At 39.1% G+C, this 15,850-nt stretch overlaps 1 protein-coding gene across 1 annotated transcript in view; it reads left to right on the forward strand.

The window, feature by feature from the left end:
* Positions 1 to 15,850, forward strand: part of SYTL2 (synaptotagmin like 2) — a 77,220-nt gene that overhangs the window by 38,612 nt on the left and 22,758 nt on the right. Inside the window, 6 exon segments of the mRNA XM_082410108.1 lie at positions 1,842 to 1,923; positions 3,155 to 3,269; positions 4,386 to 5,189; positions 8,399 to 11,056; positions 11,059 to 12,300; positions 15,107 to 15,208. Coding sequence (XP_082266234.1) covers positions 1,842 to 1,923; positions 3,155 to 3,269; positions 4,386 to 5,189; positions 8,399 to 11,056; positions 11,059 to 12,300; positions 15,107 to 15,208 — 5,003 coding nt within the window.

A 15,850-nucleotide genomic window follows, 5' to 3' on the forward strand; every position in this document is an offset into this window, starting at 1 on the left:
GGCTAGAGGCGCAGGAACTGGATTTCCAGGGAGCAGAGGGAGGAGAGTGTAGAGACTCTGCTTGTCCTTTGTTCTTGGTGAGTGGGAAGGAGAAAGGAGGAAGATGACAGGAGAAGATGGCTGTTCCATGGAGACCCCAACCATCAGCATTTGGCCCAGGTCCTCTCACTGTGTGACTGATTTATTTACTAAAGGAGATGATACAAAACACTGTGAGAAAACGGAACATGGCCTCCGCTATAAGCTTCCTCGTATCACTCACTGGCTTCTTAAAGTGACACTCAAGAGACATTGCTTTCTAGTCCTGAGCTATTGGCTGTTTTTACTGTGAGTTCTATCAGTGACCAGGGTTCTTTTCTCACATTGGCCGCTAGATAACTTGCTTCAAGTTTGTGCTCACCTGGTTCAAGAACAGAGGCCTCCTGCCATGTGTTTTTCTATTAGCCTTAATTCTGGCTCCATTATCAGTTCCTCCTCTTGTTCCCTGCCCTTCCCTTCCCCTCCCCATCCTTTTTCCCCCCTTTCTCACATCCCTGCGGTCAGACTGTATTCGATATACAACTGCCTCATCTGCTGTAATTCCTTTCTGGAACAGTGAGGAAGGTAACAAAAGGGAGCATGGCTTCCTCAAGTGTTCAGCCTGTCCCTGGGACTACAAAAGTAGCAATCAAAGTGCAGAGAGAAGGAAAGGAAATGAATTTGCAAGAACATCTAGTCCATAATTTTAGTGACAGCAATCTTGGGCAAGGCTCTGGCCTTGGGGCAAAATGCTCCCCTCCCCGCCTCCCCCAGTTCTTTAGCTTCATGGTAAAAAGCCAGCACCTTCCGAGGTACTTCTTCCAAGTCCTTGACTCTGTGATGCCACTAGAACTGGTGGAGTTTAACCAGGCACGGTGCTTTCAGCCAATAGTGACTTCCCCTCTTATGCCTGAGGCAGGGCCACTGGAGCAGGAAGTCTGAGTGGGTAGTTTTCCTCCCTCTCGGGGGCCACTATGACCCTCTTTGCCCTTCTTCCTCAACAGCCAAGGGAGTGGTTGTTCAAGAGGGAGCTGGCTCAACTCACTTTTCTCCATTCACCCTCCCCGCACTCTCACCCTAGGGCTGCCCTGTCCCTCCGGTAGGCAGTCATGGTCTAGAGAATCCTCCTCTCCCCTCTAAGCCAGCTCCAGGCTTCTGAACTCCCACCATCTTCTGGATGCTCTGCTTGTCTTTACTCCTCTTGTATTCGAACGAGAACTCACCTGGCCAGCCTGGAGAATTGGGTTGAAAGTTCCCAGTAAGTTGCCCCGATCCGCCATCCTCCCGGCACAGCATGTCTTAGATCTGCTGTTTCTTCTGTTCTACTGCCCAATCACTTGTCTCGCCTGTGTCTTTTCTTTAGCTATTTTCTACCTGAGTTAGAGTAAGCAGTGCCATTCTGGTCCTGGCCTACGGAATCTCTGAAATGCTTTGGGGCCTTATTTCGGCAGGGATGTTCCCTTCTTGAGAACAACTGCTCACTGTTCTAGTCTGCATCTGATGTTAGGTCCTGACTTTGAGGTGAGTTTATTTGTACAGATTTAAACTGTGAACCTTCTGTGTGCCTGGTACCGTGATAAAAACTTCAAGGCTTCTGATGGATGGTTTTGTCTTGTCTCATGCCTGTTTTCATTTCTGTTCTACCATTGCCTTTGCTTCGCTGCTTAATCATCTCTAGGCTCCAACTCCCTCTACCTTCCTGGCAGTTTGATTTTACAAACTTCCTCTCCTATCCTGCCTTAATAGCTTCTGGCTTCAGAGGCGTGATTTACGCTTCCTCAAAGGGTAAGTTTTTATTCGCTGAATTATTGTTTCTTTTGCAGTTCCAGTGTGGTAAATCCAGCTTCCACCATGATTGATACATCCCAGGAAAGCACAAGGGAGTCAGCTGTATCTCCAGCCAAGGTAGATTGAGCTCAGACTTTGAAAATCTCATTTGGGGCAGGAGTGCCATTTTTCTCATTTTATCAAAGCACCGTGAAGTAAAGAGAATTTCGTAGTACTTTTTTCCTACCAAATATAGATAATTTTTACTGTTTAATATAAGAAATCACTCTTGTGGTGCAAAATTTTATGGATATCATGTTACTGCATTGCTGAAGACCTAGAGTTTTTGCCCTAAAGAATGAAAAGTCTAATGCTGTTGGGGGCTGCTTCTTTTAAGCATAGGAATGTGGCTTTTTGGTTCCATATCAGTCCTTATTCCTATTCATGGCTTCCTGAATCTCTGTTAGAGATCTGCTTATGGGAGGGAATTGTCAATTTATGAAACAACAGATAGCAAATATTGATATTCAGTCTTACATTAATAAAAAAATGCTGGGGGGAGGGATAAATTAGGAGTTAGGGGTTAACATATTCACACTACTATATATAAAATAGATAACCAACAAGGACCTACTGTATAGTACAAGGAACTATACTCAATATTTTGTAATAACCTAAAGGAGAAAAGAATCTGAATAAAAAATATATATATATATATATGTATGTATGTATAACTGAATCACTCTGCTCTACACCTGAAACTAACACAACATTGTAAATCAACTATACTTCAATTGAAAAAAAATTCTATTTACTGACATGCTTTCTGTCATTAGAATTGATGATCATGATAGTGACTATGAACCACTTCAAGATACCTTGTCTTTTAAATCCTTATAGGAAAGGTCAGTTACAATTATATTTAGTACAGCTTTAATCTATCACAGTGAGTCTCATACAGTAGGAAGAGCACGGGTGGGAATCTGCCCTAATTAGAGTCTCAGATTTACCCCGACCTTGACCAGCTCTTTGATATGTTCAGGCCCATGTTTTCTCACATCTGTAAAAATCTCACTTCTGTGAGATTTAGATTTGAATGCCTGGTTCTGGTTTAACTTTGTAGGACTCTGGAATTGAGTATATTTTATACAATTTTGTTCTGTGTTTTTTTTTGGTTGTTTTTTTTTTTTTTGGTATGGCATATATATGGTAATTCTTTGCTAACCAGATTAAGACCATCGTTTTTCAAACATGCCAGATAGAATTTACTGGATAAAGCTACCAACTATTGGAGATAATAAGCATTTGCTGACACTGAGTTGCTGTTGTGACATTTAAAACGAATTTAATAAACAATATTTTTCCCCAGCAAAGGAAGAATCCATTTAATAGCTCTATGCTGCCAGAAGATCACTTATCTCAACAAATCAAAAACGAGCAGTCAGAAAATGGAAGGGCTGGTTTCTTTCAGACTTCAAAAGAGGGTAAATATTATTTTTATGGGCTAGATATTTTTATCTTTGTTATCTATGGACTAAGGGAAATTCTCAGAGTTCCTTTAACCAAAATAGCTTTCAAGAGAAAGTGAAAAGGCCTGATGGTTTTCTTCTACTATGCGCACTGGTTTCCTGCCTCAGGGAAGGAAGCAGAAATTTTAGAAACCGGAAGTTCATGCATTCCAGTCTCGGAGCTGACACTTGTGTGACCTCCATGCCTTGGGTCCCCCCACAGTGACCTGGAAAATTTTTTGACCAGAGACATTAAGTCATTCATTTAACAGTCTTTATTGGACATCTACCAGGTACAGACACAGTTCTCTGTTTAAAATCGAGAGTTTGCCTCAAGATAAAAAGACCACGTGACAATGTTACAGTCGTCTAATCTGTAATTATCAGCACAGTCTTCCAGGAGCATTTGATCAGATTTGTTGTTTAACTGATTGAAGTCTGCCTCTTCTGGAATTTTACCATTCTTATGTACCATTAAGAAGAAACATTAGACAATTTAATCTCTTCAAAAGCAACTGTAAGAAGATTCCACAGGCATCAAAGATTGGACGAGGGGTAGAAAATTAACAAACAGTAGAGTTAGGAGTTTCAATTAGCCTGTTTTAATATTAGTGTATTTTTCCTCTCCATTGGATACACTTTATATAGCATAAAATATTTTACAGAAAAGAAGTCACTGGAACATTACCTGTTTTTTTTAACTTTTTGACAAAATTAATTTTTGTTTTAGGTATTGAGATTTTAAAAAATTGAGCTTCCTTTTCTGGTTTCCATACGTGAATTTTTTAAAGTGACTTTTGTGTTTTTTCTTTACCCTCCTTGAGGAGTTTTTAAAGTTTCTTTTTTAAAAAAAATTTTTATTGAGTATAAAGTACCACAAAGTATGTATGTAAAGCACAGCAATCTTAAATTCAATGAAGTTCATGCATGAATTTTTTAAGGCTTTTTAATTAGGTCTGTATTTATGCTTCATGCTTCATTGTCTTTAATATTTAGTGTTTTTGCTAAATGTAGATTAAGTTTATGATAGGTGTTTTAAATTATAGAGTTATTCTTCATTTGGTATATCATCTAATATGTTTTACTTTTCAGGTGAATTGTCAGAGTCCAAAGAAAAGTCATCTATCCTGGATATTTCAAGCCAAAAGTTAGAGAAAACAAAGCAGACTTTTCCAGGCCCTGAGAATGGGTCCCAAATCAAGGCTCCAATCCCCAAAGCCAGGAAAATGATCTATAAATCGCATGACTTAAAGCAAGATGATGACCAGTCTTTTCCTAGACAAAGGACAGACTCCCTGAACACAAGAGGGGCTCCAAGAGGGATCCTGAAACGCAATTCCAGTTCCAGTAGCACAGACTCAGAAACTGTTCGTTTTCATCAGAACATTGAACCCAAAAGCAAAATTGTGTCACCTGGCCTAACCATCCATGAGAGAATTTCTGAGAAGGAGCATTCTTTAGAAGATGACTCCTCCTCAAACTCACTGGAGCCATTAAAGCACGTGAGATTCTCTGCAGTGAAGGATGAACTCCCACAGAGTCTGGGGCTAGTCCATGGCCGGGAAGTAGGAGAATTTAGTGTTTTAGAATCTGACAGGTTGAAGAATGGAACGGAAGATGCAGGGGACATAGATGAGTTCTGCAATGATCCTAAGCCTTCCCAATACAGAAAGCCTTTGCTTTTTCAGCCATCCCCCTCAAGCCCGAGTACATCAAAAAATGAAACACATCAGCCAGCGACTTCTGGTTCCTTTCCAATTAATGAGCACCATTCTCCCAAAGAAGTTTTAACTACAAGAGCACAGTCCACTGAGAATTCACACACCATCGATGAACACAAAGCTAACTCATCAGAATTGTCAAGGCTTGAATCAAAATTGTCCAGAAGCCCTGCTGGTAAGAGATTCGTCACTGCCAGGCTCTAAAAACTGAGCCAGTGGGCTTGGAATGGCCAGGCCAGCCAGCCAGCCAGCCTGGTAGAAACCCATTTTGCTTTCTAGGTATTCCTGCTAAAATTCAAGCAGATGCCACTGGGGAATGTTTATGCCTCTTAATGGGTTTGCATGTTTTCCTCAATCACCAATAACTAAAAGAACCAGGATAGCACACTTTCTGGCACATTATGCTTAATCCAAAAAAAAAAAATCATATCAATAATTTAACTAAACAAATTATAGTATTTTGAGTTAAATCAAGGTGTGTATACAGAGTGAGAAATAAACATATACTAATACCTTTGTACAGAGTAAATATATTATTACTCACCTAATGCAAATTTATCAATGACCATTTAACCAAACTTCGGTTTCTCTTTTAATTTCAGGAGAACCGTCACTTTCTTAGCCTCAAAGGATGGGAAACTAGACTTTAAATTCTTACTATGAAAAAGCCTCATACTTTGGCCTGCCCAGGGCCTCCATCCGTTTGTTCTTAGACTTTAAATGCTCTGAAGGAACTTTCTCCTTCAGCTGGTGTGAGCTGAGAGGCAATGAGAGTACTGCTTTTTCCTGCTAACCAGCTGACTAGTTCTTTCTTGAAGATCTTAGAAATCTCAGGGGATGCCTCAAACTGCTTTCCTATACCTATATGATTACTTCACAATTCTTATGTTTTAAAACAGAAGCAATGGGAAAAATCATTTTGTGTACTCTCTCCCATCTTCACTAAGTCCTAATATAACCCTATGATAATTTTTATAGTCAGGAAAATTTACAGTAGCAACAGTCAAGTTTCTAACTCATTTGCTCTCCTCCTCCCTTATTAGTCAATGTTAAGTTGACCCTGAGTCACTTTTGCTTAGCGGTACACTTTCATACTTATTCAAATCTATCCACTTCTTAAAGGACAAAGCATTTCCATCACCCCTCTCCCTGGGTATTTTAAATCACTTGAACAGAAGAGAATATTTTTTTTAAAAAATTAAAAATTAGCTTCTTCAAGATATAAAGGAACTCATTTTAAGGAAACTACTGAAGTTTGAATAAACACTAGCAAATAATTGGGTAGTGCTTACTTAAATGTTTATCCAAAAGATGAAAAAAATTTCTTTGGTAATATTTTCCTTTGTTATAATCCATAGAAAAAAAATGGTAAACCTTTCCTGATTTCCAAAGTGCACCTGCTTTCCCATAGACTACCTTTATAATTTTGTATTAACTATTTATTTGTGCTTTCTGATTTTTAAATCTCAATCTCAACTCACCGTGAAGTCTGGGGAGAAGCCATCATCAGCTAAACCCATTTTGGTTGACAGACAGGCCTTCTGGTCTCAGAGCTTATAAACAAAGTTCTGCTTACTCATTAATGCCCTGCTTTCCCCCTGCTTACCACAGAAATATATACAAGTAAATAATGGAGCATAAGAAGAAAATCAGGACCAAAAAAGAATGGTAAACTCTAATTGTGTGAATTATAAGGGTTTGACTTTAGCTCTGAGCTTTCGGACGGTCATTATCACACTCATTATATTATACTGGAAGAAAACAAAAGAATTCCTCAAAGGAAACAAAACATTATCTGGCATCAAGTTTTTAAAATAACTGTTCTTATTTTTAAAGTAATATACTTTCATTTGAAAAGTGTAAAAACATTTGAAAAGAAATGCATACAGAATAAAACAATTATCATCTGTGATATCACCCAGCACTATCACTAATGTTTAATTGTAGGGCCTTCCAATAATTTTCAGGCATGGATATAATTTAAATTATGTTTATACTGTCCAGACTGCTTTTTTCACTAACAGTGTAGTACAAGCATTTTTTTCATTGTTAGTCTTCTGTTAAACAGACTTACAAAGAATTCTTAAGGATTTCTCAAAGGAACTTTATCATTACTGACATATATTTAATAGTATAATGTGTAGTTATGAAAGGAAACTAGTATCCACTATGTGCCAATTATTGTATAAGCCTTTGTTGTTTTTACATTTAGCCAGAGTTGATGATTAAAATTAAAGAGATAATTTTATTAACTGACATCTCCTCTGGTGCATTTCAGCTGTAGCTAACGTCATAAAAATTCAGCTCACGTAATTTTCAAGAACATGTATTGTGTAGCTTAGCATTTATAAGGAAGAGCAAGAACTGCTGAAACACCTGTAGTCTTAACTAAAGGGAAAGAATGCCTGAGTTCCCTCATCTACATGTGCCATGTGCCCTGTGAATAAAGCTCAGAAAGGTCTCTCCTTACTTTTTCTTTTTTTTTTTTTAACATCTTTATTGGAGTATAATTTCTCCCTACTTTCTTGGTAGCCTAGAAAGAATTTAAATGTCCTTCTCTAGCCTCCTAGCCATTGGTTGGCAAACATCAGGGAACAGGTAGAAATCCCATTCTCCATCAGTCCTCATTTTACTTTGTCTCACAGAGACTATCTCCAGCTTACAGATTGTAGAAGGGAAATAGGGGATAATGGAGGAGCCTCTTGAGACCATGGTCCTCAAACTGCAGTATGTAAAACAACCACTGGGGTAGCTGGTAGGAAAGATTCCTGGGCCCCATCTTCAGAGATTCTGGTTCAGTATACCAGGAGTAAGTAAGGCCCCTGGATGCAGATATCCTCCTTGTGCCATTCTGACGTTTTGGAGGGAACTCCTTGTTTAATCTTCCTTGAACATTGTTTTTCCATCTCCTGAAATCTTCTAAGTCTGTGTTTCTCGAACTTGAGTATAAGTCCTCTCTAGGGTTTATGAGTGGGCCAGTAGATAGGTGGCGTCATAAAATCAACATGATGTATCTTCCTGGAGTGTCTATTTTATGCAAAGCTTTGAGAAAAATTAATATTTAAAATGTAACATGGGTCAGAATACAAAATCTACTTGATTTTTTAGAATAAAACAGACACTTGAAAGAAATTCCCTAATTCGGCTTACACCCCATACTTCCAGGGGCCTATGTTTACCTTCCTTTACTGTTATAGGGCATCTTTGGTAGAATATCTTAATTAGGATGGTTTACATTATAACTCCTGATAAATGCTGGTATAAACAGCTAAAGGTATAGAAAATGTAAATACAAAGTGCCTTTTAAAAGATAATGTGAGTGATTGAATAATAATTCTTTAAGCATTCTCTTTTCTTATTCAGAAAAGCATTTCTATGTTGCAGATGAACTGTCTCACGTTGAGCCTGAGTCATCTCAGGTGCCAGATCGCAGTTCTAGAGACCATCAGCAAGGTAAGCCCCCTCTTCTCAAGTCCCTAAAAGCTAAGACGTCCTCATGCTCTGGTCCACATGCCACTGACATAAGGAAGACAACCGATGATTCCATATCTAAAGTCCTAGACTGGTTGAACCGAAGTTCTCATTCAGATGACAAGAAATCATCTCTCCAATATTCCCAAGAAATAGAGCCCAAAGAAAAAACAGACTCAAAGTCACGGATTGCTGTTGGCTTGGTGACAGATGATACCAGTCAAAAAGAAAATGGCTCAAAGGCTCTGTTATCCACCAAAGTTGAATTGACACCTGTGGGATCTGATTCAACGTTCCAGGTAGAGGAAAATATGCCTTTTGGAAATGGCGAAAATGTGAATATCAAACCCAAATCTATTAATTTGTCCCCACAAGGCAAGGAAAGTCCAGGCATACTGCAACCATTTGAAATCTCCAGTCCAAATCAAGAGAATAAAACTGTGGACTATAGCCAAGGTTCAAAAAATGTAGGAGAAGGAATTGAGGTACTTCCTCCAACCAATAACTATTCCTACAGTGTTTGCAAAGGATCTCATGCAGAAGATCAAGTTCCATGCAACATTAAGGATGTTGACAGTTTAGGTGAAGAAGAGCCCAAGCTTTGTGTTTATGAAAAAAATAGAAGAAAGTCAGAAGTGAATTTTGAGTCTTCAACAGTTATCGAACAACGGAGTTTTAAAGACAATGTGAAGGCAGAGAGAGAGAGCAAAGGAAGAGATAGTTACATCCTAAAAGCTTCTTCAGAATCAGAGACTATTGAGTCACCCCCTGAGGCTACCAACAATAAATCTCCTTGGAAGAAGCCTAAGGTCCAACTACAAGAAGCAGGTGAGGTTCCCCAGAAGCAAGTGCAAAGAGAGAAATACAAAAGAGTGAGTGACAGAATATCCTTTTGGGAAGGTGAGAGAACTGCTGCTAACTTAACTCATAAAGAACCGACATCTTCATTTAGTCAGGGACGACTTTCTGCTAAAGCATATCAGCCTGTGAAGTCCATGGACAGTTTATCTACGGGCTGTAGTAAATATAATAATCAAGTCACTGCCAAACAACTGGTCCTAGATAAGGATGATCAAGCAGCCCATCTCTGCCATTTTTATTCCTCAAGTAAAACTAAAGAGACCAGGCCCCAAATATCAGGTCCATCCAAAAATGATCCTTCAGCTGACCAACCAGGTAAAGTGTCTCTGTTTCAGAATATGACAACTGAGCCTATAAGATTACCAGTGACAGACAGTTTGCATTATGAAAAGGACATTACTCTGCCACCACTGCAACTTCCTTCAAATGTTGGGAGTGAAATACATACCTCTTTGGAGAAAGACAGATCTCTAATTGGTGAATGGAATCCCAACTTTAAAGTTATATCCCTAAAAGAAAGAATGGATGAACCCAACACAGAACAGGTCTACAATCACTCTCAATTTGAGAATTTGAGAAAGTTTTGGGACTTAGGAGCCAATCCAAACAGTCAAGATAATATTGAGAAGAATACTACCACAAGCCAAAAAAATTCTGTGCCTTTTAATAGCCAGAAACACAAAGAATTCAGTGACATTAAATCATCAGGAAAAAATACCCATGAAAGAGAGACGCTTCTAAGCCAGAAAAAAGTTCCGGCAGGAGAAGAAATAGAGAAATTAAATTCAAAGGGCACACTCCAGGTGTTACCAAATGAAACCACATTTCCATTGAGACCACCCAGAAAGTTCACTCATCAGTTGCCAGGATATGAGTCATCAAAGGAAAACATGGGAAAAAATACAGAAGGGTTTGTTACTCCAGTGTTCAAGGAAGAAAAGGATTACTCTGACCGAGAGATTCAAGAGATTCAAGAATCCATCGTGAAAACAAGTGTTTTGTCTAAAGACTACAGAGACACATTTAATGACAGCTTACAGAAGCTGCTTTCAGAAGCCTCATCACCAGTCATCCAGCCCTCTGGTGGAAAAGTTCATAAAAAACAAGCGCTTGAACCAGGTATTTCTGAAAATAAGACAAGGCCTCGAAAGACAGATTTTGCTGATACTGAGGAAGAAGCCAAAAGACCTAAGGAGATCATTAATGAGCATACAGACAAAACAGTAGCTCCTCCAAAGGTCAATTCGAACACTTTGACTGCTAGTCTAGACAAACTGCTGAAGGAAGCAACTGGAACTCCACCCTCTCCCTTGCAAACCGAATGTGAACCGGCAACCACTAGGATCAACTCTGAGTCTGAAGAGAGTAGAGTTTATGAAAAAGGGATAGAATGGAGTCAGAACACATCAGCCTATCAGAGAGAGATAATAGCTTCTTTTCCAGAGGCAGAAACTTTGGGAAATACAGCTCTCTCCCAGAAAGCTCAAAGTGGTGAGTGCCAGATAAACACGGAGGACTTGTTTCAGATGGCTGCAGAAGGTTCTTACCCATTGGATCAGCCTTCCTATCACCACAGAAAGGGTTCTTTTGGGGATGTGGCCAGCACTCCCCAAGATATGCCTTCTTCTAAGGATGCCCATCTTGCTCCTCAGAATAAGGCAGTACCTTCTCAAAGGGAAATTTCTGAGACTGTAGAAAAAGTTCTTCTTCCATCCAACCTGCGCTGAATGATGTAAAGGCTGTATTACAAAAGCTACTTAGAGAAGCTTGGTTGAGTTATCCAGTTGGGAGGGAAGTAGTTTCTGGAGAAGTAAAAGCAGAATTTCCTGAAGGTGCACAGGTAGAAGGTAGCCCCTCAAATTCTCTGGGAGTTATCCCACCACAGACTACAATGGACAGCCTAGTTCCAGACAGAAAGGATTTGTGTTCCTTCAGTGTAGTTCCTGATAAAACTCATAAAGTTGGATCTTATTTAGCTGCCCAAATGCCTTCATCAGAACAAACCCTTAGCTCATCTGCATCTACTGTTGCTCAGTATGGCAAAGAGTTATCTCAGGAAGTGACAGAAATTGTGAGGGAAACAATTATTCAGCCTAAATCAGAGCTCCTTGAATTCAGTGCTGTCTTAGAAAAACTACTGAAGGAAACAATGGAAACCCCCTGCTCAATATATCACAGTGATACAGGGACTCTTTATTCATCAAAGTTAATAGGTAGTACTGAGGTGCCCAGGCAAGCTGCTTCTGAATTCCATCCTAAGGAAATAAAAGAAACAGTAGAAAAGCCTGAGACTCCATCAATTACTGGGAGTGCTTTTGAGATTGGCTTTGAGAAACTCCTTAAAGAATCATCTAATGGTCCTTCTTATCAGCTGCAAGTGTCAGTGAAGGAAGAAACTCCTGAGAAGGAGGCTTCACAGTCAAAGCAGGCCAGGTTCTTGGGGAAAGTGCCCTCTTTTTACTGCACAGGCTCAAAGGCCTCGGAAATGAAACTTAAGAGTAATGTTTTCAAATCTCAAGTCAGTCAACGTGATAAAGTGTGGGGAAGAGACAAAGCTGTGACTGACTTACCAATAGATCTCTGTGGTTTTGAAAGTGGGGTTGAGATCCCTGGAACCTCACAACTTTCTGTGGACCATGAAATAGGGACCACTGAAACTATAAAACCCCCAGAGGACAGGAATTATGAAAGTGAGGTTGCAGTAGTTCGAGAAGGGGCTTTTCAGGAGCTTGGTTTCAAAGAGGCTCCTGAAGCAATTAACGTGCCCAGAAATAGGCAACCCATTCCTCTCCTGACAAACAAAGAAAACTCTACAAAAATAAGTAAAGTTGAATTGATTCTGGCATCACCATATAAGAGACAAGAGAAAAAGGAAGAAAAAGAAGGTTTCTCTGACTCTGATTTTTCAGATGGAAACATCATTTCTAAGGCAGAAAGCTGCAGAAATACCTCCAGTGAGCATTTTGAAGTTTTTAACTGATTGGTTAATGAGTTGATTTATGTAATGCTGACATAAAGGATGGTGTAGTTTTTAGAATTGGGATTAATTTGACAATCCCAAATAGTACTAAATTCTTCTTTGTACTTCAGTTCTCCCTAGATTTTCTTAATAAAAAACTACATTTCCTTTTATATTCTATAATCAAATGAGTTACATAGAGATAGCTTTACCCATCAGGCAGTGTTTCAGAATCTGACTTTATTCTCAGTGATCAATGATAGAATTTTTAGGTTTCAAAAATATTTTTTAAAGAACTTTTGGGGTTTAGAGAGTACCTCTAAAACATCCAAGTGTGCTTTCCTCTTGGAACTAATTAGAATTTCCTAATTGGCAGTCCATACAGGAGTCTCTAGTAAGATTTGTGGCAAGAAACTCCCATATTGGTCACACATTTCCCTTTTAAGAGCAGTAGTTTACCACATTAGTGGCTAAGTACCAGGAACAAAGTGCAAGGCTGGAAGTTTCCCTTAGATACCTTGGGCTGTGGTGTTTCTGTTGCCACTCTCTCCCTCTTGTTTGCAATTATCTGCAGGATTCTCGCCTTCTAGGGTATGCCTCAGTCTGATGACCTCACCTGATTCCACCTATAAGGGCATTGCCTGGCCTGCTGCATTTCTTTGGCTCCAGCCTTAGCTAAGTGGATGGAGAGCTTAATCAATTACCATATTCACCTAAGTGGACTTGGCTTCTGGTTTCAGCCAGGCTATAAAAGATAGGGCTTGTCTCAGTTTGCTATTCTGAGCAACCTGGCTATTTTGGGAGAGAAACCCAGGAACAAATAGGGATTAGAAGTTAGCTGATTAGAGTGATGAAATGATAAAGGATGCTGTCTGGCTGGAACATTTTAACCAAAATTGCACAACAACTAATGTTGATCACCTTCCTTAGTAGAAAATTAATAGTATTTGTCATTTTCTAGCTCCCTTCAGTCTCAATGAGAACAAATGAGCTTTACTCAGTGGCTGATTTGTGAGGTTTGGGCTCCTTTGCAAGTAGTTGTAGGGCCTCTTATTGAAAACTGACCGAAGAATCTACCTTTAATCCTAATTAATCAAGCTGAAGCCCCTTTAACATTTGTAACTGGTGAGAAAAGGAAAATGAAATACCAGTCTCTCAAACCAGACATATGCAAGAGTGTAAGGCAACATCTTAAACTTGTTGAAGCAGACTTTTACTAAGCTACCCCATGAGTTACTAGGGCAAATTGACCTATAGGAGGTGAAGGACTTGTAAATTTGCACTTACTTTACAGACTATTGCTTAATGTATATGGCTGTGTTAAAGTATACCAGCATAACTGATTGAACAGCAAAAAAGCCTATCTAAAAAAGAAATCATCAATATAAATAACTACCCAGACAGACAGAGCCCAGAGAAGATATTTTAAAATTATAAGCCAAGTAGGAGGTATAAAATAGTACATAGTTTTGTATCTTCTAACCTAAATTATTATTTTTTAAATAAATGGGTGGGGGTGGAGTGAGAGTAGGGAAGAAGCTGACAACAAGGCACCATAATTTTGATGAGCAGCCTAACATGTTTGACTTGTGGCTGAGCTCTTAACCAACCAATACCTCAGTATGTTCCTTTAAAAAGGGGGGGAGGGAATGCTGGGAGATCGTGCACATGATTAGTACACTAAAGCGTATTAAAGTCACTGAGAAGGTCTGCAGTAAGAACGCTTTTAAGTTTGAACACAGAGCATCCCAAATCTAATTCATCTTAGGATCCATTTACTGGAGAATGCCTATTAACATTGGGCAGAACTGGGATGCATTTCAGGAAAGTATTGTCTAGAGAAGTAGTTCCCAAATTCACTGACTCATTAATGGAATCATTCATTGATTTAGCAAACATTTTCGAAGTGCCTGTTGCCAGCCACTGTTCTAGTCACTGAGACTACAACAGTGATGAATGAGAGTACTCAGACCAGGGCTTATCCATGATGGAGTTTCCACTGTCAAAATGGAACAATTAAGGACTATCTAGAGAAAAACTTTTATAAAATTAGATGTATTTAAAGAACTGTTCTCATTCTCTGGTTATGCCCTTTTTCTTTTTTCTTTTTTCCTTGTGGTCCTAAAATGCCTTTCCTTTTATAAAATAAAGGCATTAGTAGATAATAGAGACCTTCCTCTCCCCCCACCCCCCCCCACCCCCCTGCCAAATGCCTTAGTAAAATAAAAAGTTGACTACCTCATGTCATTACCCAACATTTTGTTGGAAATTTCACCAGTTCATGAAACCCAAAAAGCCTACATTTGTTGATCTGGAGAATTTACCCATCTGTGCACCCAATTATACACAGATGTTAAAACATCTGAATCCTGCCTTCTATGGTTTTCAGCTAATTATTTTAATGCTCCTAAAACCATTTTGTGGCTGTCTTCAAAAGCTAGAAGTGAAGGGGAAAGATTCAAAGTCTGGCACAGAACAAATCATGTGCCTAAAATAGAGGTGTAAAAGACTAAGAGAGCACATTTCTATTAATGTGGGAATCTTGTTAATCTTGTTTCTGTATCATTTATGCTTACAAATATTTCTTGACCAGGAAAGTTATTTAAAGAATATACTAATATTCTTTAGTGGAGAAATTTTATTTTCTTCTGTTGGAGTGCTTCATAGAGTGAATAAAAGTATAGAGGCTTATGGCATAATGCCTCCTTTCAACCTACCATTTCAGTGTCCGTTGATTATTAAGAGCTTGGTTGTTTTCTTTTTTCTTTTGTGCAGTATTCATCGGTTTTGTCTTGCAACAGGTTCAGAAGAAGAACCCAGTCCTGTTTTGAAAACTTTGGAAAGGAGTGCTGCTAGGAAAATGCCTTCCAAAAGTCTAGAAGATATTGCATCAGATTCATCAAGTGAGAATAAAGTTTGCCCCACTGTTCATGCCCCCATCTCAGCTTAAAAATGCGTATGTGCTCTTCTGTGGCCTCACTGCATGCTGAAACTGCTGAAAACCCTAAAGGGGGGTTAACAAATGAGAATAACTTTTCCCAAGAGAGCTGAAGAGGCTCAGCCTAAAGTGGCTGGAACTTTGCTTTTAAAATAACACGTGAGGTTTGGTTACTAGAATACTAGGTTTCCTTGAAGAATCCCAGTTTGAGTGTTTATTCAAGTACAGTGAGTTTTAAAAGACTGTGGTAGCTAGTGGTTCTAGTGGTAATAACTAACATTGATTGAGCACTGTGTGCCAGGACTTGGCTAAGTGTTTTACATGCATTTTCCCATTTAACTGGCATAGGCAACCCTGTGAGGGACAAATTGTTACTCCCATTTTACAGATGAGGAAAGTGAAGTTCACAGAGGTAAAGTAGTTTGCTTCCTTTCATACAGCAGAACTGGGACTCAAAATCAACAGGCTATTAACAAGAGCATTTGTGAAGTGACCGTGTTACATATGACAGTGTTGGATGTCTGATGAATTTTTGCATGATATAGAGATGAATTAGTCCCTGGCTTCAAGGACTTTGCTTTCTCTTTTATGCCTTTTCATGCATTTC

The sequence above is a fragment of the Balaenoptera physalus genome (genome assembly GCF_965194825.1).
Source record: "Balaenoptera physalus genome assembly, chromosome: 10".
Taxonomy (NCBI): domain Eukaryota; kingdom Metazoa; phylum Chordata; class Mammalia; order Artiodactyla; family Balaenopteridae; genus Balaenoptera; species Balaenoptera physalus.